The sequence below is a fragment of the Petaurus breviceps genome, unplaced genomic scaffold (assembly GCF_028583685.1).
Source record: "Petaurus breviceps papuanus isolate PSGF00001 unplaced genomic scaffold, PetGlider_PUasm1.0 551, whole genome shotgun sequence".
Classification (NCBI taxonomy): Eukaryota; Metazoa; Chordata; class Mammalia; order Diprotodontia; family Petauridae; genus Petaurus; species Petaurus breviceps.
Window position 1 is genome coordinate 25,792,020 of NW_027186372.1, and position 21,885 is coordinate 25,813,904.

General features: G+C 39.5%; 1 protein-coding gene across 3 annotated transcripts in view; it reads right to left on the reverse strand.

Moving 5' to 3' along the window:
• Window positions 1–5,219: 5,219 nt before the first annotated feature.
• Window positions 5,220–21,885, reverse strand: part of THG1L (tRNA-histidine guanylyltransferase 1 like) — a 107,638-nt gene continuing 90,972 nt past the window's right edge. Inside the window, exons 2-7 of one of the 3 annotated variants that reach the window (XM_069102489.1) lie at window positions 11,577–11,758; window positions 10,150–10,326; window positions 8,332–8,501; window positions 7,770–7,858; window positions 6,587–6,694; window positions 5,220–5,835 (exon numbers count right to left, since the gene is read on the reverse strand). In XM_069102489.1, coding sequence (XP_068958590.1) covers window positions 5,674–5,835; window positions 6,587–6,694; window positions 7,770–7,858; window positions 8,332–8,501; window positions 10,150–10,326; window positions 11,577–11,758 — 888 coding nt within the window. In that variant the 3' untranslated portion in view covers window positions 5,220–5,673. Of the gene's footprint in view, window positions 5,836–6,586; window positions 6,695–7,769; window positions 7,859–8,331; window positions 8,502–10,149; window positions 10,327–11,296; window positions 11,420–11,576; window positions 12,437–21,885 lie in introns of those variants that run through there. The other 2 variants (XM_069102488.1, XM_069102490.1) reach the window with 2 other exon arrangements.

Sequence of the window (21,885 nt, forward strand, 5' to 3'; positions counted from 1 at the left end):
GCACTTCACAGAGGAGGCGCAGAAGAATGGCCCAGAGGCAGTTCTGAAGGCAGCAAACAGCAGAAGCTGAAACGGAGGTCCCGGACCACAGTCCGGGGTTTGTCACTAGAGCTGGCAGGGGCTTCAGAGGGCACCTAAATAGGGCGGCTGTGAACGCCCCCGAGACCTGGGCATTTCAGAGGAGGGAACCAAGACCCAGCAGACCAGGGGCGACACCCTCAGGGGTACCCACGGAGTCCGGACTGGAAACCAGGCGGATCGCGCGTTCGCCGCCCGTGTGCTGCCTCTTAGGGCGATACGCACTCTCTACTCTGTGGCCAGCTCCCTCTTCCATGATAGATGATTCCTGCGCGAAGGACAGAGTCGGCAAAGAGGGCTCTGCACAATCCAATCTGTCATGACTTACTGGCGCTTCCCTGACTCACTCTCCATCACGGATGTTCCAGGGAAATGAATTAAGTCAAAAGTAAAATTGGGAAATAAATAATGCTGATGGATAGACCCCACGACGAACTGTTAGGGTGTAATGGAAGACACAGCAATAAACAAGATACTGCATTATTTAATGAGGATTCTTTACAACACCCATTTGGGAAGCGCTCCTGAGCAGCTGGATCCTTTAGCTAACGTGTATCTGAGGAAATATTATCTCAAGGGCTTAGATGAAGTGATAGTGAAAAAAAAATTATGAAAACTTTAATTTTGCTAAGGTTACAAGGCAGCTTAGTGACTAAAAGATTGAGTAAATTGGTGAAGTCATCAAGAAGGCAAAACATAAATCGCATACTGGGAGAAATACAGTATGACTGGAATGTTAGAATATGTGTGTGTAAATATGAAATCAGGCTGGAAAGGTAGAATGGAAGGAAGGAAACAAGCATTTATTAAGTGTCTGCTATGTACCAGGCACTGTACTAAGCTCTTTAGAAATATTTCATTTGAGCCTCACGACAACCCTGGGGAGGTAGGTGCTATTATTATTATTCCCATTTTACAGGTGAGGAAACTGAGGCAGGCAGGTTAACCAACTTGCCCAAGATCACACAGCTAGTGTCTATTTGACGGATCTGAACTGAGGGCATTCTGATCCAGCAGCTTTGAGCTAGCTGCTGCCCAGATTATGCTAGGCCTTTGGAATAGGACAATCTGGAGAGCCTAGGGGTTGGGAGAGCTCCTATAATTTTAGGATAATGTGCTACCTATTCCTGTAGTGCTGTGTCATGTGATGTTCTAATTTATAGTAACTGAAGTTGAAAAGTATGGTTAACGGAGCCAAAGCCCACCATCATTCAGGAGCCTTTCTAAGAGTGAAATGGGTACTTCAACCAAGGCTATAAACTTCCTCCTCAGGACCTGCTTAGGCTAATCCCAAATCAAGAGGGAGATTTCTTGATAGATAACATTTCTTCTGGGGTCAGAGGAAGACTTATCGACTAGAGAATGAATTGAGGGAAATATTGTATAGCATAATTTAACAAGTTGACGAACTAGCCAATATGATTGCTCTGAACAGTTATTTCAGATTCTCTTTAAAAAAAAAGAACCTTATTAACGCCAATGTTTAGAGGTCAATATAGGTCTTCTTTCCTCCCCCTACCCCTGAGAGAGATAACAAGTACTTAAATTTTAGGAGACTTTTTCATAAGTTGCTCCCACCAAACTAATGTATTACCTCTGCTAATAAACCTCTCCCACTATAGCCATTAACAAGTAATTGATCTTTCCTTGTCCTTGAAACTTTTTCACCTTGGAAGAACCTATCAGAGCCTCAGTTTTCTGCTAGCATGGCTTTCAGCAGCTCAGGGTAATCTGCCTGTGATTCATGCATGAAGGATCGAGTTGGTTAGAGTTCCTAATAAAGAATTAGGAGTAATTGAACCTTACTACTGTTACTTCAAGTGCTATTTCTCTTTGAACATGTGATAAGTACTGGTGATACACATACAAAAGAAAGATAAATCCATGTTTCCAAAGAGCTTATATTTGAACGGGGGGAGTGTGTTTGTCCTTCAAGAGGACCATGGCATCAGGGAAATGATGACATAAATTGCGGTTGACTTTTGAGTGAGGGAGGGCTGTGCAAGGTCACCAGTCTCACTTTCTCCTCCAGAGCCACCTGGGTCCAGTGTCCTGATATTGATCCAGATGACTGGAGATGACCCAGGATGCAATGGGAGACCCTGGCCCTTTTAGGCTAAGGCCTTTTCAAGTACTCAATTAGAGTGAGGTAACACCCATTCATTGAATAGGCCTCAAGGCCTCAAGAAGTGAGTCAAGGGATGGCCCCTTTATACAATATATATGAGAGTGGCGGTCAGGGACTTGTGAGTGGAACCATAGAGGAGCCAATTGACAAGTCCTTTTTAGAAGCAGTGGAAGTTTTGGTTTGATTACTGTTCTGGGGGTCGAGAATGATTGTGGGGGATACACACATAGGTTTAATGACAAAGGGACAGCTAGGGTAGATAATTAGATGGGATATCTGAGCCTGGCTAGATACAATGGGACATGTGAATTGGTGCTGACTTGGGACAGGACACAGACCCAGGACATTTGTTCCAAAGGTGAATGGATTATGTAATTTGGCATGATCTCAGGAAGTCAAATGCTCTAGAGAGATCAGGAAAAATTCTTTAGTAGTCTGAAGAATGATAATGGGCTAAGGAGAGAAAGAAGCATTAGGTGCTAGATTCAGGGCACCTAAATATAGTGACTGTGAACACCTTTGGAGAGAATACAGACCCGTCCCACCCCTCCCCATCACAGCAGGGCAGGGTCTCATTTTTGTGTTTTTACCCCCAGCTCATGGTACATCAGAGGCACTTACTAAATGCCTGACTGATCGATCATTGGCTTATTGGGAAAGAAAATAAATTTCCCAGAGAGCACAGCAAGAAGATAATTCTGAACCAAAGTCACAGGATTTACTGAGGGCAATTCAGAGACAGAGAAGCTGGGGTTTGAAGGTCATGGTTTATACACATATAAATGATACAAGACAGAATAAGGGTCGAGATCTAGTCAGTTTTAAGAGATCACTTTCAACTGTGATGGGTTAAGGCTTCAGAGTTGGACCATAAAAAGCAGATGATCAGTCCAACTCTTAAGCCTGAAAGGGAGATGTTTAGGTGAGGCGGAGTAGAGTGGAGTTAGAAAAGGCATTCTAGGCATGGGAGATGACCTGCACAAATGCCCAGGAAGGTGCAGGATGGGAAGAGCCAGGAGTTCAGCTTGATTAGAAGGTAAAATGTATGCAAGGGAGATGTATAAGGCCAGAACCTTATGTGCAGCCACAATGTGCAGTGTTATAAATGTCAAGACAGATCTTGCATTCTACCCTATAGGCAGCTGTGAACCATTAAACAGTTTGAAGCAAGAAAGTGACAGTCCAAAGGATGCATTTAACAGGCATGCATTCTGAAGAACCTAAAAAATCAGGGACCAGTTGGAATACTGCTAGTCTAGATCAAGGGTGGGAAATCTGCAGCCTCGATGCCACATGTTGACATGTAGGTCCTCAAGTGTGGCCCTTTGACTGAATCCAGTCTTCACAAAACAAATCCCCTCGATATAAGGATTTGTTCTGTAAAACTTGGACTCAGTCAAAAGGCTGCACCCAAGAACCTAGAGGGCCACAAGTGGCGAGGCTGCAGGTTCCCCACCCCTGGTATAGATGAATGCCTGAACCAAGGTGGAGGCAGTTAGAAATAATTGAAGAGGTAGATTAGCAGAGGCAAAATGACAGGATTTGATAATTTAGGAAGAGATGACTTAATACCAAGTGTTTCCCTGTGACCTACGTGTCATGCATTAGCATTTCTAGCTAGGAAGTTACCACTCCTTACTGTAGGTAGTTCAATAGGCTTTACCAAGTTTCCCACATAGGATTCCAGAAAATTCCTAGGACGATGACTGGCCTCCTCTTGGAGGACCAAACAAATGAAAATTAAAATCCAACACCTAGTGCAGTGACTTAACTTTAACTTAGTTAAGGGGATAGTAAAAAAATAGCTCTTAAGGAATAGGAACCCAAAGTTCAGGTATTTGAACCAGGGTTTGAGGTGCCAAATCCTGCGAATTCAAAAACGTTTTCTCCCCCCAAAAAAGATGTCTCTAAACGATACTATTTTCTGGCTGTAGTAATTAATATGCTGCTATCAGTATTAGCTATAGGACAAGCACAATAAGTCATTATATTTCTTTAAAGTTGAGGCAATATTGAGTTGTATCAAGAAATGGAAAATCATACCACACAGACCCATAAGCCTTTATTTCACCATCAATACATAGTTAACACCATAAATCAGCCATGTCTAACTCACAAAAGTTCCTGTTGGAATAGGAAGAGAGACTGGAAGTTGAACAGATGGTATGACAGCTAGTGAGGGATGAGCCCAGACTTAGACCTTTCAGTGATATATTTACTTCTTGGCTTTAAGCTTTATGAAAAATCAGGATATGGGTTCCTTGAATTAATTCCTGATGAATTTATCAGGAATTTTTATTTCTCCTTCAGTTCCCCCAATTATATTTCATTCCCTCTCACCATCAATTCTAAATAAACTAGCATCTTAATGTTAACCGTGATACTGCCGGTTCTTGCTGGCATCACCAGGAGACATATATAGTCCCTAATTCAGAAGGAACAGTCCAGACCAACTATATTCAAGGGACTTTTCTGCATCACTCTAAAATAAAAGCCCCTGCGGTCTGATCATAAGTACAGAGATCATCCATCTGTCCTTCAAAACCAGTCTAAGTTCCAGGGCAAGAATCATTAAAGAGCCCTAAAAGAAAAAACTGTATGAAATAGAACTGAGCCAATTTCACCTTTGCAAGTAGAAAAAGCTGTCCAGAAACTGAAGGTGGATGACTTTAAAATATGTAATAATGTTATAATAAATAGCTCTCTGGGTTGGTATCTTTCTCTTGTGCTAGGTCTAAGCCTTCTGAGGAAGAACTATTACTTACACAAACTTTATCTCCCTCAACACAGTAGGTATTTAATGTCTGTTGAATAACTCAGTTCTGTTTGACTCCTCTATGCACCCCTTACTCTCATCCCCAAAAGAATATGTATATTTCTTAGAAATCTGGATTTGAAATGCTACTTTTGGGAAGAAAGCAGAGCCCACAGGAACAGAATGACTGATTCAACCAACTGAAATGTATACGGCTGGTCAATCAAGAGTTACCGTAATTGAGAGATACAAAAAATGTGTAAAAAACATGTAGTCCATGTTTATTTCCAGGTTGGCCAAGGAGAAAAATGCACACAGATCATTTAGAAGGGTAAGAATTTCAAGGTCACTGTATCCTAACTCTAAGCTAGTCAGGAGTAGGTGGCAGTTTTAAAAATGATTTATACCATAGTCTAAAAAAGATTAATTATGCAAGATACATCTAACTGCTCTGCAAAAATAGTAACAGAGTTTTATTTGTGTTTTTGCAAATGGAATCATGTTTCTACGGTACAAAAAAGGTGCCCTGCTTTCAGAAGAATAAGATGTGCTACCTCTTTCTCCCTTTTTCCCTCCCCCCAAAACTGATCTTGCTTGCTGCTTACATAAAATGTGTATTTCAAAGAACTCTGTCTAATGCCAGAGGTAGTTTAGCTAGCAAGAATCCAGTGCCTGCATGGATAAACATTTAAGAAAGGAAAAGAAAAACAAGTCAGCTGTCATCTTCAAGGATCTCAGGATGCTCCTTCCAGAAAGCATCGCCAATGATATCACAGTGTAAAGCAACTGGTTTAGTCCTTGTCCGTGTCACTTCAACTTTTTTTTCTTCTGTTTCTCCTGGAAGCTTGATTTCCTTTGATATAACTTCTTTAATCTAAAAATAAAAGATTATTAAATTATAAGAGACTATCAAGAACCCAAAAGATATCACCAACGTCTCTCCCCAACCATGCCCTGGTGGTAAAAAGTAGGAATGATGATTGTTTCTACTTTCATGTCTGTATTAAAAAAAAAAAAAAAAACACAACAAACTACATTTTATCCCAGTGGAGTTTTGTTTAATAGCTTATATTTTTAAAGCACTTTAAAGTTAACTTACCCAAGAAAACATAGCTAGTAACTGCCTGAGCTAGGATCTGAATCTGAATCTGTCTTTTGATTCCCACTACAAACACTGTAGAAATGTTGTTTACTTATACATGCTAGTTGACTTACAGATTTACATGAACATTGGGCAGAAGGTCTAGTTCTGATTAGCCTTGGGACAAATTACTTCACTTCTAAGAGGTTTAATTTTCCTCAACTGTAAAATGAAATTATTCCTCATGTCCCCTCTAGCTCTAAAATTCTATTATTTAAATTGCATGAGATGGGAATTCTACACACGAACATTCAGACTGAGCTTATAGAATATAGACTAGTCAGCATGTTTTTTCTTATGAACACCATTTTATGTACTTACAGGTAGAATTATAAAGAGAGGCCTAGAATTAGCAGCAAAGAAGAAACTTTTAAGCTGTTACTAATAGTTTATTAAAAATACAGGAGTTAAAAAAAAATATAGGAGCTGATCTGAAGCCGTGGTCATTCCTCTATCCCATCCCATTTGAAATCATACTTCTTACCTTTTTCCATATGAGTACAGTTCCTTTCCTGTACATTGGTGGTTCATTATTGTAGTTGATGTTGTATTCAGAAAACAAAATTTCATTCTTATCTGCAGCAAGTGTTCCCTAGGATTAAAAAAAAATACACAAAGTTTTTTTATATAATCCTTGACCCCAGTCTATGCCAATAAACTATAGGACAGTAAGAGGAAGGGAGATAAAATTTTAAAATGCTTTAAGGGCTTTTAACAGTAATTGTGAAATATTTTAAAGAACGTTTCAATTCCTAAAATCATAAAACTCTCCATATGCCATCATTGAACCAGTGGCTTCACAAGCCAAAATAGTGACCCGAAGATAGAAGAAAATATAAATGGTAACCGTTCTTAATGGTGTAAGTGACAAGAATAAAACTTACCTTATCAACACGCATTTATTAAACAACTGCTATATGCCATGCCCTATGCTAAGTGCAAGGGGTACATACAAATGCCAAGAATTAACAATCCTTACATTTAAGAGCCTTATAAGCTAACCAAGTATAACTGGCTTTACTAGAACTAGTCCTGCATTGGCTTGGTTATGAGATCATAGATTAAGAGCCAAAAGGATCTTTAGTAGAGGCCAACTTGTCCAACTCTTCCATTTCATAGATGAGGCCCAGAGGTTAAGTGGCTTCCCCAAGGTCACACAAAAAAGTGTCAGAGCCAGGATGTGAATCCAGGTGCCCTGAATGCAAAGCTGGCACTCTTCTTCACATTATCTTGTGATGCATCAGAATATGGGTGTCTTGACCTGTGTTATAATGGCATTCTATAACAGTCTTTTCAAATAACATGTAACCTAGTGAAAAGCCTCACTTAAAAAATATTAGTTGGCTTTCAAAAATATATAGCATTCTCTATTATCTTGGAAGCCTTTGTGGCACAGTGAAAAAGAGCACTGGCCTGAATGCCAGGAGACCTAGATACTAGTTCCAGGTTTATCACTATGTGGTCTTGGCCCTTACTGGGCCTCCATTTCCTATTCTTTCAAATGAAGGCAGTGGACCAAATGACTTCTATGTCCTTTTTACCTTGACATTCTAATTTTTTGGCCTACCAAAAATAATTGTATTAAAGGATACAAGGTAAATTTTCGTAGGAAAATTTATACAAAATTAAATTAATAGGCAAAGAGTAAGATAGTAACATTTTCATACCTGTAATCTTTCTTGAGCTTGTGCTGGTGTTAACTTAGATCGCTGTATCAGCATCCAGAAAACTGTGTTATAAAGATTATTAATGTGACCTGGGGAGAAAAAGTTAAAAAATGTATATGCAACATTCATAGTCCAAAGAAATCACTTGCCTGTCAATTCCCCTCCCCCCACCCTTGAAGACACCTTTCTCCTTCAGATGGAGAGCTCACAGACAATTGAGTTCTGTGTTCATGTATATTTTTAAATGCTATGTATTTTTAAAATATACATGTAAATATGTATTTTACAAGTTCAGTGTACATGCAGAGTGCTTACTATGTGTAAGACAAGTTTTAAAATTAATGGACAAATCTTTGTTTTCAGTTACTTTTATTACTATTCTTTTCACTCAGATTAATGCTAGTTGAAAAATACCTTAAGGGAACATTTCCAAAGTTATGTGATTTAAATGCCTATTTTTTTCCAAGTTCCTCAGAAGTTAGTCAAATGAATAAAGAGTCAAAAATAATTTGTATTAGATAGCACGTATCTTTGCAATTTCACTGTTTTTAAAAATACTTACAATCTGCTTGTCGCCAGCTGAGATAATCCTTTAAGGTCTGGTTGCTAGGATACACTACAACTCTTCCATCAAAGGCTGGAGGATATAGAAGGTCCTGGTCCTTAAAGTAATCCTTCCAATAAAAGACATAGCTGGAGGCAAACTGAGAAGCCACGTTTGTCATAAATTTACTTGTAAGTACAAAGAAAGGACAGGAAGAGAAAACATGTTATATTAATATTTACACAGCACAGAGATGGTGGGGTACAAGAAGGAATTTACAACTATTTGGTGACAATACTTAGTTCCCAGGGTTTTTAAGGGAAATACTTCCCATTCCCTTCATCAATAGGGCAGTTTCTTAAACTAAGGGTCACTTAATAATGTCCATTAAACTGAATTATTATTTTTCTCTACAGTAATTCAATTCAAGCAAATACATTTAGTATGTATTATGCAACAGGGCAGCTAGGTGATGCAGTGGATAGAAGATTGGGCCTGGAGTGAGGAAGACCTAAGTTCAAATCTGACCTCACACACTGACTAGCTGTGTGACCCTGGGCAAGTCACTTCACTCTGCCTCAGTTTCCTCATCTGTAAAATGAGCTAGAGAAGGAAATGGCAAACCACTCTAGGATCTTTGCCAAGAAAACCCCAAATGGAGTCACAAAGAATCATACACAATTCAACAACAACAAATGTAACAAGCACTGTGGTAGGTGCTGAGGATACAAAGACCAAAAAAAAATTTTTTTAAAGTTCCTATCCTTAAGGAACTTACTTACATTTTATGGGGGGAAAGAACATATAAATAGACAATTATATGCAAACTATATAAAATAATTGGGGGAAACTAGCAACTGGTGGGATTTTGTGAAATGGTATTGAGTTGTATTTTGTAAAGCTGCAGAGGTAAGATGGGAGCAGGCTGTGGCACAGGGGGGTAACCGATACAAAGGTACTTTGGTGAGATATAGAAGCAAGCAGGCCAAGGTGAAGTAATCAGCTTTATGGTATTTAAATGCCAGAGGAATTTGATACTATAGGCAATAGTGAGCTACAGTGAGCTATATGAACAACGAAGTGACATTTTCAGGTCTGTGCTTCAGGAACATCAATTTGGCATCTGTGGAAGATGGATTTGAGTGGAGAGAGACCAGGAGAGGGAACAATAATTATGAGACTTCTGAAATATCAGGTTAGAAATCCTCCTATGGAAGCATTTCTATTAGAAGAGAAAAAAGGTAGAATGTGTTAAACCATAGACTATTGAACTGGAAGGGATCTTAGAACTCCTTTAGTTCAAACCTCTCATCTTCCAGAAGGAAACTGAAACCCAAAAGAAAAGTTAACTTAGCAAGGATATAGGGCCAATAAGTATAAGAGAGAGGATTAGAACTTAAATGTCCTAATTCATACCTCCCCACTATACCATAATGTCTCTCTTAAAAGACTAATATGTGTTTTGAAAAGGAAAACTATCTTTAGCTTTAAAAAGTCTATATAACTAGCAATTTATTTGCTATGATACTTTCACAGGATTGCTATACCCCAAACTTCTAGCCCTTCCAAAGAAACACTGTAGTCTGTAGAAGAGCTAAATAGAGCTCTTTATCAATTTCACAGTGCTTCATTTCTAGTCCCCGAGTGTCTAGTATCTCAGATCAAACGAGAAATCAAGACTCCAGTAGGAGAGGAAAATAAAAGAATAAAAATGAATAGATGCTGGGAAGAATAAAGAGAAAATGTTGAAAAATCTATGATTAAAGTAAAAGGGGTTACGTTTTTCTTGAGGAAAATTTCTTGACAAGAAGAGATGGGAGATTCAAGAGAAATTACCTGGCTCTTCTTTTAAACCAATTGCTTTTCCGTTTGAATACAAAGCTATATTCATCACTTTGTCCATATGCCATCACAATATCTTCTAGCTGTGTCATTACAGTCTTGGCACACTGGGTCATCAATTCCAGAGCTCGGCTATCATTGGGTTTTGTAAAGTTGTGTTTTTCTGCAAAACTTCATTGTGGGAAGGAGAAACAAAGGTAAGTTTTCATGCAGGAAGTTTAGCAAAGATAATATACTATCAGAAACAGCAACACTGCAAGGGCAGCGTAGCACGCAGGGTTTACAATCAGGAAGACAAGCTCAAGTTCAAGCTGTGTGACCAAGGGGAAGTCACTTAACATCTATGATTCATGCAACATTTTAAATACCATGTTAAAGACTATCAAATAACAGTACTTTATTTCTTCAATTCTGTCTCAAGAACCTTCCCTGCTCCAACCAGGAGAAGGAAAGTGAAGCTTTATTCCATGACTCTATATTTCCTTCAGTTCTATGCCACATTTATTCTTCCTTGCCCCTCTCTCTTTAGGTATTCTGGCACATCTGGACAATTTGTGGAAACCAGTTAAACTAAAACTCTAGAAGTATGGATATTTAATAAATATTAAATGATATAATAAACATTAGAAACCATTTATTCTAACCTCCTCAGTTCAGAGGAGGAAAGTAAGTCCCTAAAAGTCACTTGACCTTAAATAAAAGTAGTATGTGCAGAGCCACATTCAAACTCTGCTTCTTCACCTTTCAGAGGGCAGAAGATATTCTACTTCCCGTATGCCTCCCCTTCAAAATCCTAAACAGATTTTTGGGTGCTATTTAGAAAATGCAGATGCAGAGGATCATTTAGCCAGTTTCGAACCTGTGGGAAAAGATGCCATGGGAAGGGGGTTTACTTTGGGCTGCTGATAATCGAATCAAGCTCACCTTCAATCTCTCTAAGCACTAAGAGAGAATGCATTTACAACTCCTGTTTCTATCGATAAGATACTTTTTAAGACCTGCAAAGTCCTTTCTTCACAGCATTCTCCAGTTCCACCGCCCCCCTCCCAATTCCAAAAAGGAAAAAACGGCTCAAAGCACTTAAAGTGACTTCCCCCAAACCACACAGCAAGTAACTGGCAGAACTGGGACTGGAACCCACGGCTTCTAGGTCCACGGCCAGTGCCTTCTTCTCATATAGGCTGAATCCTTCTCTCTTTGAACTTCAGTAAAGGCCAGGTTCCGGGCTTTTGGCCGCCTTTCCAGTGCGCGAGTGAGTGACGCTTCCTATCGCAAGCTCATTGGCTGAGGGGTTCCCTTGGTAACAGGGAAAAGGAAGTGAATGGCTGGGAGGGAAGGGCAAGAGAGGAAGGGGAGAGGCAGGGACCCGCCCCGGAAGCGCATACGAGCCACGCGAACCCCTGGCTAGGCAATGCTCTCACCGATGAAAGTTCCTTCCGTCTAGCCGCACGACCACCCAGCAATGGGCTAGGCATGTGTCATCCGTCTCAAAATCCCGTACATACTCGAATTTGCTCTTCGCCATGGCGAACCTTCTGCTAACGGAGACTGTACGGCAAGAGGGAGAAACGGCCGAACCGACACGAGAGGCGACTATGGCAGTGTTTATAACCCACATTTCCGGCCGGGTGAAAGAAAACGCCCCGCCCCGGAAGTATCTGTTCCGGACCTGGCTTCTCTAGCCCACTTGGAGGACCTTCCTCTCGCTTTCCCCTTCCCTTTCACCGCCCACTCTCCTCTGTTGCTTCAGTCTATTCCCTGATCCTTCACTAAGCAGAAGGGGCTGGGGGATTTCCATTTCTTCTGTCCAGGCCACTTCACTTTTCTGCAGAAACCGCACTCACGAAAGTCTCAGATAGCTTCCTCTTGGCCAAGTTTCTGATCCTTTTAGTCCAGTTTGTTAAGGGGTCCCCTGAACTTGTCTTTTTGAGTTGCCATGTTTTCCTGAAACACCAGACCCCGAGCCTGCAGGAGGCCCTGACCCCCTCTGAGCTGATGTAATTTGTTGCAGCACCCCAAGCTGGACTCCACTGTGTGTCTTTAGGAGGCGAGAGAGGCGCCAGGCGTCAGTGCCAGGCTGGGATACAGCTTGTGCGACTGGGGGCCTTTGCAGATAAGCAGACCTTCACAGGCTATTAGTGCCCAAGGGGAAAGAAGGAGGCTTTTGCCATCACCTTCCTCCTCCACCTGGGGAGTGGTCTTGTCTTTTTTCCCACCTTTGCTGCACTGTTCCCCCTCCCATGTCACGCCTCTTCTTGGTATCGCCTCCTCCTTTATCCTGCTGTTATAAAAACGAAATTTTCTTCAAGTTTTCTTCAAGTGCCCCCAGGGTAAGAAGCAGCTGAGGCTCGGTGGCTGCGCTGCTTCAGAGCTTCTGGCCTGCAGGTTGTAGGGGGACCAAGTGACCAGTCTGAGGGGTAATCGCTCTTGCTTTAACCTCCTTGGATCTGGATTGCCGTCTAGGGTGGAGGTCCTGGGGTGTATGACCAGTTTGTCAGAGCGTGTTGAGGCTTCAGAGAGGGCACTCAACTAATAGCTCTAGCAGCTGCAAAAACCCCAGTGATTGGAATAAAGCCCCCCTTTCTGGTAGCAGAGTTCTACTGTGGCAAAAGGCTCAAAAGTCAAGTAATTGAGTGGCAACATGAGCAAGCAAAGGAAGCAAAGCAAACAGAACAATCCAACTTTACAATCCTATTTTGGGGACAAAAAGGATCAAAGTATGGAACAGGAGGAAGACAGCAAAGTCAGAACTCCTGCACCAAAAGCTTCCAAGAAAAATATGAGCTGGTTACAGGCCATAGAGGACCTTAAGAAGGATTTTGAAAACCAAAGAAGAGAAGTGGAGGAAAAATTAGGAAGAGAAATGAGAATGCTGCAAGAAAATTATGAAATGAGAATCAACCTGACTGAAGAAAATATCACCTTAAAAAAAATAGACTAACCCAGATGGCAAAAGAGGCTCAAAAAAGGCAATGAGGAGAAGAATGCTTAAAAAGCTGAATTTGCCAGATGGAAAAAGAATCTTAAAAGCTCACTGAAGAGAATCATTTCTTCAGAATTAGACTGGAGCAAATGCAAGCTAGTGACTTTATGAGAAATCAAGATACTATTAAGCAGATCCAAACAAATGAAACAATAGAAGGCAATGAGAAATATCTCATTGCGAAAACCACTGACCTGGAAAATAGATCCAGGAGAGATAATTTAAAAATTATTGGACTACCTGAAAGTCATGATCAAAAAAGAACCTAGAACTCATCCTTCAAGAAATTCTCAAGGAAAATTGTCCTGATGTTTTAGAACCAGAGGGCAAAATAGAGGTTGAAAGAATTCACCTATCACCTCCTGAAAAAGATCCCAAAAAGAAAATTCTGAGGAATATTATAGCCAGATTCTGGAATTTCAAGATCAAGGAGAGAATATTACAAGCAGCCAGGGAGAAACAATTTGAATATTGCAGAAACACAATGAGGATAACACAGGATCTGGCAGCTTCTACACTGAGAGATTGAAGGGCTTGGAATAAGATATTCCTGAGGTCAAAGGAGCTGGGATTAAAACGAAGAATCACCTACCCAGCAAAACTGAGTATCATGTTTCAGGGGAAAATATGGTCATTCAGTGGAAGAGAGGACTTTCAAGCATTCTTGATGAAAAAAACAGAGTTTAATAGAAAACTTGACATTCAGATACAAGAAGGAAAAGAAGCATGAGAAGGTAAACAGGGAAAAGAAATCATAGGGAATTTATCAAAGTTGAACTATTTATATTCCTATATGGAAAAACGATATAACTTAGGAAACTTTTCTCAGTATGAGAATAGTTGAAGGGGATATATATATATACACACACACATACATACAAGTGTGTGTATATGTGTACAGGTATACATAGACAGAGGACACAGGACCAATTTAATGGGAAGGGATGATACTTAAAAGGTGAAATTAAGAGTTGAGAGAGGAATATAATGAGAGGAGATGGGGAGAGACAGAATGGGGTAAATTATCTCATATAGAAGAAGCAAGGGAAAATTGTTACAAAGGAGGGGAAGAACAGGAAGGCAAAAGGGAATGAGTCAACCTTATTCTCATTGACTTTGGCTTAGGGAGGGAATGTCATACACACTAAATAGGGTATCTCACCCAACAGGAGAGTAAAGGGGAAGGGGATGAGAGGGGGGATAATGGAAGGGAGAGCAGGCTGGGGGGGAGGGAAGTTGGAAGCACCCACTTTTGAAAAGGGACAAGATCAAAGTAGAGAATAGAACAAGTTGGGGGTGGGATAGGATGGAGGTAAATATAGTCAGTCTTTCACAATATATACACTATGGAAATGTTTTCTTAGCTAAACATGTACAACCTATATTGAATTGCTTATCTTCCCAGTAAGGGTGGGTGACAAGGGAGGAAGAGAATGAATCTGGAATTTAACTTTTTAAAATCAAATGTTGAAATATATATATACACAAACACTATTATTACTATTACTTTACATGCAACTGGGAAATAAGATATACAGGCACTGGGACATAGAGTTCCACCGTGCCCTACTGTAAAGTTGGAGGGGGATTGGGGGAAGATATGGGAGAGTGAAAATTGGGGGAGATGATATTCAGTGGGATCGCTGTTTTGGGGTGGTGGATAGGGGAAAAATGGGGAGAAAATTTGTAACTCAAAATCTTGTGGAAGTGAATGATGTAAACTAAAAAATAAAAAAAGAGAGAAAAAAGAAAAAAAACAAAAAAATAAAATTAGGTTCTTAAAGTATTTCTTTCTTTCTGATGATTGTAGCACCAATGCAATATTTACAGGGTTAACAGTCATGATAAATATACCTGCATAGTGCTGGATTGCAAAATATAACAGACTCTCCATATAGAAGATAGAAGCAAAACATTTATTCAGACACCATAAAACCAAATCCCAAAACCAGTAAGCTGATTCCATCATAGTAGCAAAGAAGTTTATAAGCCTCAATAGCACAGAGAGCCACACCATCCTTTAGTCTTCCCACAAACCAACACAAGACCAATATGTACTCACAAGCCTGTCTCCCCTGGAAATGTGCTATCCTTCCAACCATCAAGCTGGCTCTGACTCCCAGTTTCTTGTGGGCTCTGCTCCAGCCTTCAGCAAACTTCTCCTACCACAAGCTCCATGTGATTACATTAAGCCTATTAGGGAGCAGTGTTTATTTTCACAGCAGGGAAGGTCTACGAATTCCCTTAGGTTTATTAAGGGGCAGGGAAGATCTTCAAATTCCTATTACCATTACGATGATTTAAGACAATATATATCCTCAAAAGGTGGTGAGGAGTTAGGACAAAGGAATAAGACAAAAATCTAATAAGATAAAGATTTAAAGTTTTAAATTTTAATGGAGTAGCAAACTTCACTTTGAGAAAAGATTGTTTTCTCTAAGAATGGGATGGGGGGAGAGAGAGAGAGAATGTGTGTGTGTGTGTGTGTGAGAGAGAGAGAGAGAGAGAGAGAGAGAGAGAGAGAGAGAGAGAGGATGTGTGTGTGTGTGTGTGAGAGAGAGGGGGGGGAGGAGAATGACTTTCAAATGTTTTTATTAAGAACAATGACAAAAGGGCAAGTATAAGGTTAACTCTATAAGATTTGAACTGGTTTTCACCTCATGAACTAGTTACTAGAAAACCAAATTTAAGATGAACACTGCTCCCAAACTGCCTTGGGAATGAGCTATTCTAGAATCTTCAAGGAAAATGTTTCTATGGGTCAAATGACTACATGGTTCAACTAAGACCAAAGATGAAATAAGTTGATTGAATGGAGTTAAATCTGTAACATGACTTAGTTTATCTGCAGAGCTCATTTATTTATTTATCTATCTATTCATTCATTTATTTATTTACTCACTCACTTTATTTATTTATTTATTTTAAAGCAATTGGGGTTAAGTAACTTGTTCAAGGTTACATGGCCAGTTATTTCTGGGTGTGGTGCTAAGTATCTGAGCCTGGATTTGATCCCCAGGTCATCCTGACACTGGGGCCAGTGCTCTTACTCGCTGAGACACCTGGCTGCTCCTGCAGAGCCTATTTAAACAGGTTTGTTTCGTTAAGGAATGTATTAGATTAATGACTATGTTTGTTTAACTTTTATGGCACTGAAAGAAGCATGGGATTGTTCATTTGTCTCTCCCCCCCAACATTTGTGATACATGTGGCCATGTGTGTTCCTTTAATGATCTGGAAATTTCCCTGTATGGGGCAATGCACTTGTTTCCTAGTGCAAATCTAAGTCCCCTAACTTATAGACACTGATGCTAACTCAGTCTGATCCCTATGACTATAAGACATTGGGAAAAGTTTGCCACCAATCTGGTCCCAATCATACTTTAAGGAATTCCATAAACCTCATGATAAGATGAGCAGTGAAGGATTTGCCTCTGCTGACTAGGGTTATTTCAAAGGACTTCCAGTGAAACCTTGACCTAGCTCATTGCTTCTGGATTGTGCTTCTGCTAGTATAAGAATGTTAGATTTTAAAGCCCCCAAACAGAGAAACTATGGGAAAACTTTATTGCATTGTTTGAATGTAGCCCTGCCTGGCTGAGAAACCAGACCTGCTGCTCAGAGACTAACTTGTTTAATGCTTAACACATGACTCCAGTTTAGGCTGATGCCCACCAAAACCTTCCACAGGAGTCAAAAATGGGTGATGAGTACTATTTGGAAACTGCCTCCCTTCTGGCCAGTAAGATGACTATATCCTTGTTCTTTTGTTTGAATCCTATGTAATATATAACACACAGGCTAGGGGGAGTGGGTCACCCCTTTTTTTCAGTTTCCCCCCTCCAATGATTTAACAAATTTCTTTCTGAATTGTTTCAGTTCTAGATTTTGTTCTCTACCATGACGATTAGCCAGAGAGAACAATTTCCTATAGATATAGAAATATTCCAGAAACCCTAGTCTGTGAATGACATTGTATTGAATGAATCAAGATCCAGAATACTATGAGACCTGCTCAATGAGATCACCCACAAAAGACAGATCTCCATTTACAAGCCACACAGGAAAAAGTTAAATGTATTAAGAATGCCTATTGTCTAGATATCTGTAGCGGCCTTTAAAAATGTTTATGATCCCACCCCCAAAAAAATAAATTGAAGGTGCTTCAAGTATAAAGATCATATTTCACACCTCTTTGTAACCTTTTGAACATAGAAGCTACCTCTTCTCTTCCATCTCCACTCTCCAGAACAACAGAAAAAGGGATTTCTGAACTCAAAGGCAAGTATTCATTTTTTAACTAACCACAGAGGATGCTTTCTCTCCCTGTTCAGTTAAGGATGCTCTGTTCTGGCTTAAAGGTGATGTTATTTGATGCTTTTGAATGATTATTGTAATCAGTCAACCACCAAACATTTATTAAGCACTTACTAGGTATCAGAAGTGTTGCTGAAAAATCTTCTCACTCATCTTTGTGAATAACCCTTTACATTTGTCTGGCACTTTCCTCTTAGGGATCATTTGGACTTAGTATTTAGGAATGACTGCTTTCAAGGCAAACCTTTCACCTTTCTCAAAATGAATTCTCTATTTGGTATAGTCCCTTTAGCAACTGTTCCAAACTTTTTCTCAAGCTTCCTCTCTACTTCTCCTACACCACCATCTCAGAAGAGGACCTCAACTCATATTTGACTGAGAAAGTAGAGGCCATTTACCTGGAGCTCCCTCTTCTTCCCTCCTCTACATTCCAAAACCTCTTGGCATCATTATCTATTTTTCACTTCTTTGTTCCAGTTTCTGATGAAGAGGTGGCACTTTTTCTGGCTAAAGACAGACCTCTATTTGTACTCTTGGTTCTATATTCTTCCATCTTTTCCAACAGATTTTTGCTTTTGTCTCCAATCTTTTATTCTCCACTACCTACAAACACACTGGAGTCTATCCCATTCTTAGAGTAACAATCATAGGGGACAGCTAGGTGGTGCAGTGAATAGAGTACTGGCCCTGGAGTCAAGAGGACCTGAGTTCAAATTTGGTTTCAGACACGTGACACACTTACTAGCTGTGTGACCTTGGACTAGTCACTTAACCCTAATTGCCCTGCCTTTCTTCCCCCTCCAGAAAAAATAATAACAGTAACCTCCCTCCCCTCTCATTTCTCATTATTTCACATTTTTCCCCCATTTTCACAGAAAACTCCCAAAAAGCTGTCTGTATTCTATATTTCCACTTTCTATCCTCTCACTCATTTTTCAATCCTGTACAATCTCATTTCAGAACTCATCACTGTATTGAAACTACTCTCCAAAGATCTTTTAGTTGCCACATCTGACGGTTTCTTCCTAAATATCATATTTCAGATTCTCTTCAGCATTTGACAGTTATTGTGTTGAACATCCTCTTCCCTCCATACTCTCTCCTTTCTGGGTTTTCTTTTCTTTTTGTAATTTAATATTTATTTTCCCTAATTACATGTAAAAAAATTTTTTTAACATTTTCTTTTCAAATTTTAAGTTCTGAATTCTCTCCATCCCTCTCCTTCCCACCTCACTGAGAAGGCAAGCAATTTGACAAAGGTTATATATGTGTAGTCATGAAAAACTAACTTCCATGTTAGTCATGCTGTAAAAGAAAACACAGACAAAAAACTCAAGATAAAGAAAGCAAAGTATGCTTCAATCTGTATTCAAACTCCACCAGTTGTTTCTTTGAAGATGAACAGAATTGTCTTAGATCATTGTATTGCTGAAAATAGGTAAGTTATTCACAGTTGAACATCACACAATATTGCTGTTACTATGTAAAAAATTCTCTTGGTTCTGCTCACTTGACTTTGCATCGGTTGATGTAAGTCTTTCCAGGTTTTTCTCAGAGCATCCTACTCATCATTTCTTATTACATAATAGTATTCCATTCCAATCATATACAGCAATTTGTTCAGCCATTCTCTAATTGATAGATAGCCCTTCAGTTTCCAATTCTTTGCCACCACTAAAAGCTGCTATGAATAGTTTTGTACATATATGTCCTTTTCCTTTTTTTGTTTTGGAGGGAGCACAGCAAGGCAATTGGGGTTAAGTGACTTGTCCAAGGTCACACAGCTAGTAAGTGTGTCACGTGTCTGAGACCAAATTTGAACTCAGGTCCTCCTGACTCCAGGCCAGTGCTCCATTCACTGCACCACCTAGCTGCCCCTGTCCTTTTCCTTTTTTTTTTAATCTCTTTGGGATACAGACCTAGTAGTGGCATTGCTTGGTCAAAGGGTATGCATGGTTTTATAGCCCTTTGGGCATAGTTCCAAATTGCTCTCCAGAATGGCTGAATTAGCATACAACTTCACCAACAGTACATTACTGTTTTAATTTTCCCACATCCCCTTCAACATTTGTTATTTTCCTTTTTTTGTCATATTAGCCAATTTGATAGGTGTGTAGGGGCAGCTCAGAGTTGTTTTAATTTGCATCTCTCTAATCAAGAATGAGAAGGGAATTATAATTTTCATATGAATTAATATGATATGTATAATGAATATACTAATAATTTAGTTTTCTCAAGGGCTGCTCCTCTGGCTCGAGAGTCAGAGCTCACAATACAACTTAAACTGATTAACCAAATTGACAATGCTCACAATCACTAGACCTTAAGTGAAGCAAATCAGAGATTGTAGAACCTGTTTCTATCACAGAAATCTGATTCTGTATTCTAGGAGAGGTGGTCATGACCCCCAAAGACTTGACTCCAGAAGCATATAACCTGTGTGTTGAGAACATTCTTCACTCTAAAACTCATTAATCAAATTACTTGATTACTAGCACTCCCCTCCCTAGACCTGCTTTGTGCATCTCTGAGCATCCTCAGGTTAGAGACTGGCTCAATAAAAATCCTGTTAAAAATAGTGATTTACAGAATTTTTCATAGACATTAATTTGATTTCTTCATCTGAAAACTGTCTGTTCATATCCTTTGACAATTTATGAATTGTGGAATGGTTCTTATTTCTATAAATTTGACTGTTTTCTATGTATTTGAGAAATGTCTTTATCAGAGAAACTTACTGTAATTTTTTTTTCACAGTAATGATTACCAACTATGTATTTTCTCCTATTCCTTTTTCCCCATTTGTCATACTCATTCTCTCTTTTCATTCTGTTCATTCTCAAAAGTGTTTTGCTTCTGGACTTTCACCTCCCCCAATCTGTCCTCCCTTCTATCAGAGCCCCCCTTCCCCTTTCTTATAATCTTCCTCTCCTACTTTCCTGGATGGTAAGATAGATTTCCACACCAACTAGTGTGTATGTTATTCTATCTCTAAGCCAATTTTGATAAGAGGAAGGTTCACACACTCTCCCTCTCCCATCTTCTTTTCCACTGTAATATCTCTTTTGGGCCTCTTTTAAGTCAGATATTTTACCTCATTCTATGTCTTCCTTTTGCCTTCTCCCAGTTCATTCTTCTTTCTCACCTGTTAATTTTATTTTTTTAAATAATCATCCCATCATATTCAACTCACACCTGTGCTTTCTGTCTATGTATACTCCTTCTAATTGCCCTAATAATGAGAAAGTTTTTAGGAGTTACAGTTATCATTTCCCCATGTAGGAATGTAAAGAGTTTAACCTTATTGAATCCCTTATGATTTCTCTTTCTTGTTTACCTTTTTATGTTTCTTTGAGTCTTATATCCAAAAGTTAAATTTTCTCTTCAGCTCTGGTCTTTTCATCAGGAATGCTTGAAAGTCCTCTCATTAAATATTCATTTTTTCCCTGAAGCATTATATTCAGTTTTGCTGGGTAGGTGATTTTTTGTTGAAACTCTAGCACTTTTACCCTCCAGAATATCATATTCTAAGCCCTCTGATCCTCTAATGTAGAAACTGCTAAATCTTATGTTATCCTGACTGTAGCTCCTCTATATTTGAATTGTTTCTTTTTTGGCTGCTTGCAATATTTTCTCATTGACCTGCTATCTCCTGAATTTGGTTCTTCTCCCTAGCTATAATAGGATTCAATTGTTTTTGTTTTTTCCAACTTGCTTCTTTCTCATTGTGATTGCCTATTTCCTGGCTTTGCCAGCTCCAACAGATCCTCCATCCTGCTATAAGAGGTCTGAGAATCACCCCTGTGGTGAGTGAATCCACTGAAAAGTGCTCACTCTGGCTCCACTGTGGTCTGGTCTTGGGTCTTCCCTGGTGCAGCTCCCAAGCTCTGCATTCCCCCTACCTAACCCTACATGTGCACTTTCCTAGACTGGGAATCTGCTGCCCTCTGTCTCCCAATGGATTCTGTTACTCTAAAATCCATTCAGATTCACTTTTTAGAGGTTACTGACAGAATTTATGGAGAAGTTCATGTCAGTTCCTAATTTCACTCTGCCATCTTGGCTCCACCTCAATTTTAATTTTTAAGGAATTATTTTCTTCAGTGAGATTTTGTACCTCCTTTTCTATTTGGCAAATTATGCTTTTTAAGGAGCTCTCTTCATTGGATTTTTGTGCCTCTTTTGCCATTTGGCAAAGTCTGTTTTTTGTTTGTTTGTTTTTTTATTTTTAGTTTTCAACATTCACTTCCATAAGATTATGAGTTTGAAATTTTCTCCCCATCTCTTCCCTCCCCTTATCCTAAGATGGCATGTAATATGTAAAGAAGAATTAGAACCAATAGGAGAAACCATGAGAAAGAAGAAACACAAAGAGAGAGAGAAAGAGAGAGAGAGAGAGAGAGAGAGAGAGAGAGAGAGAGAGAGAGAGA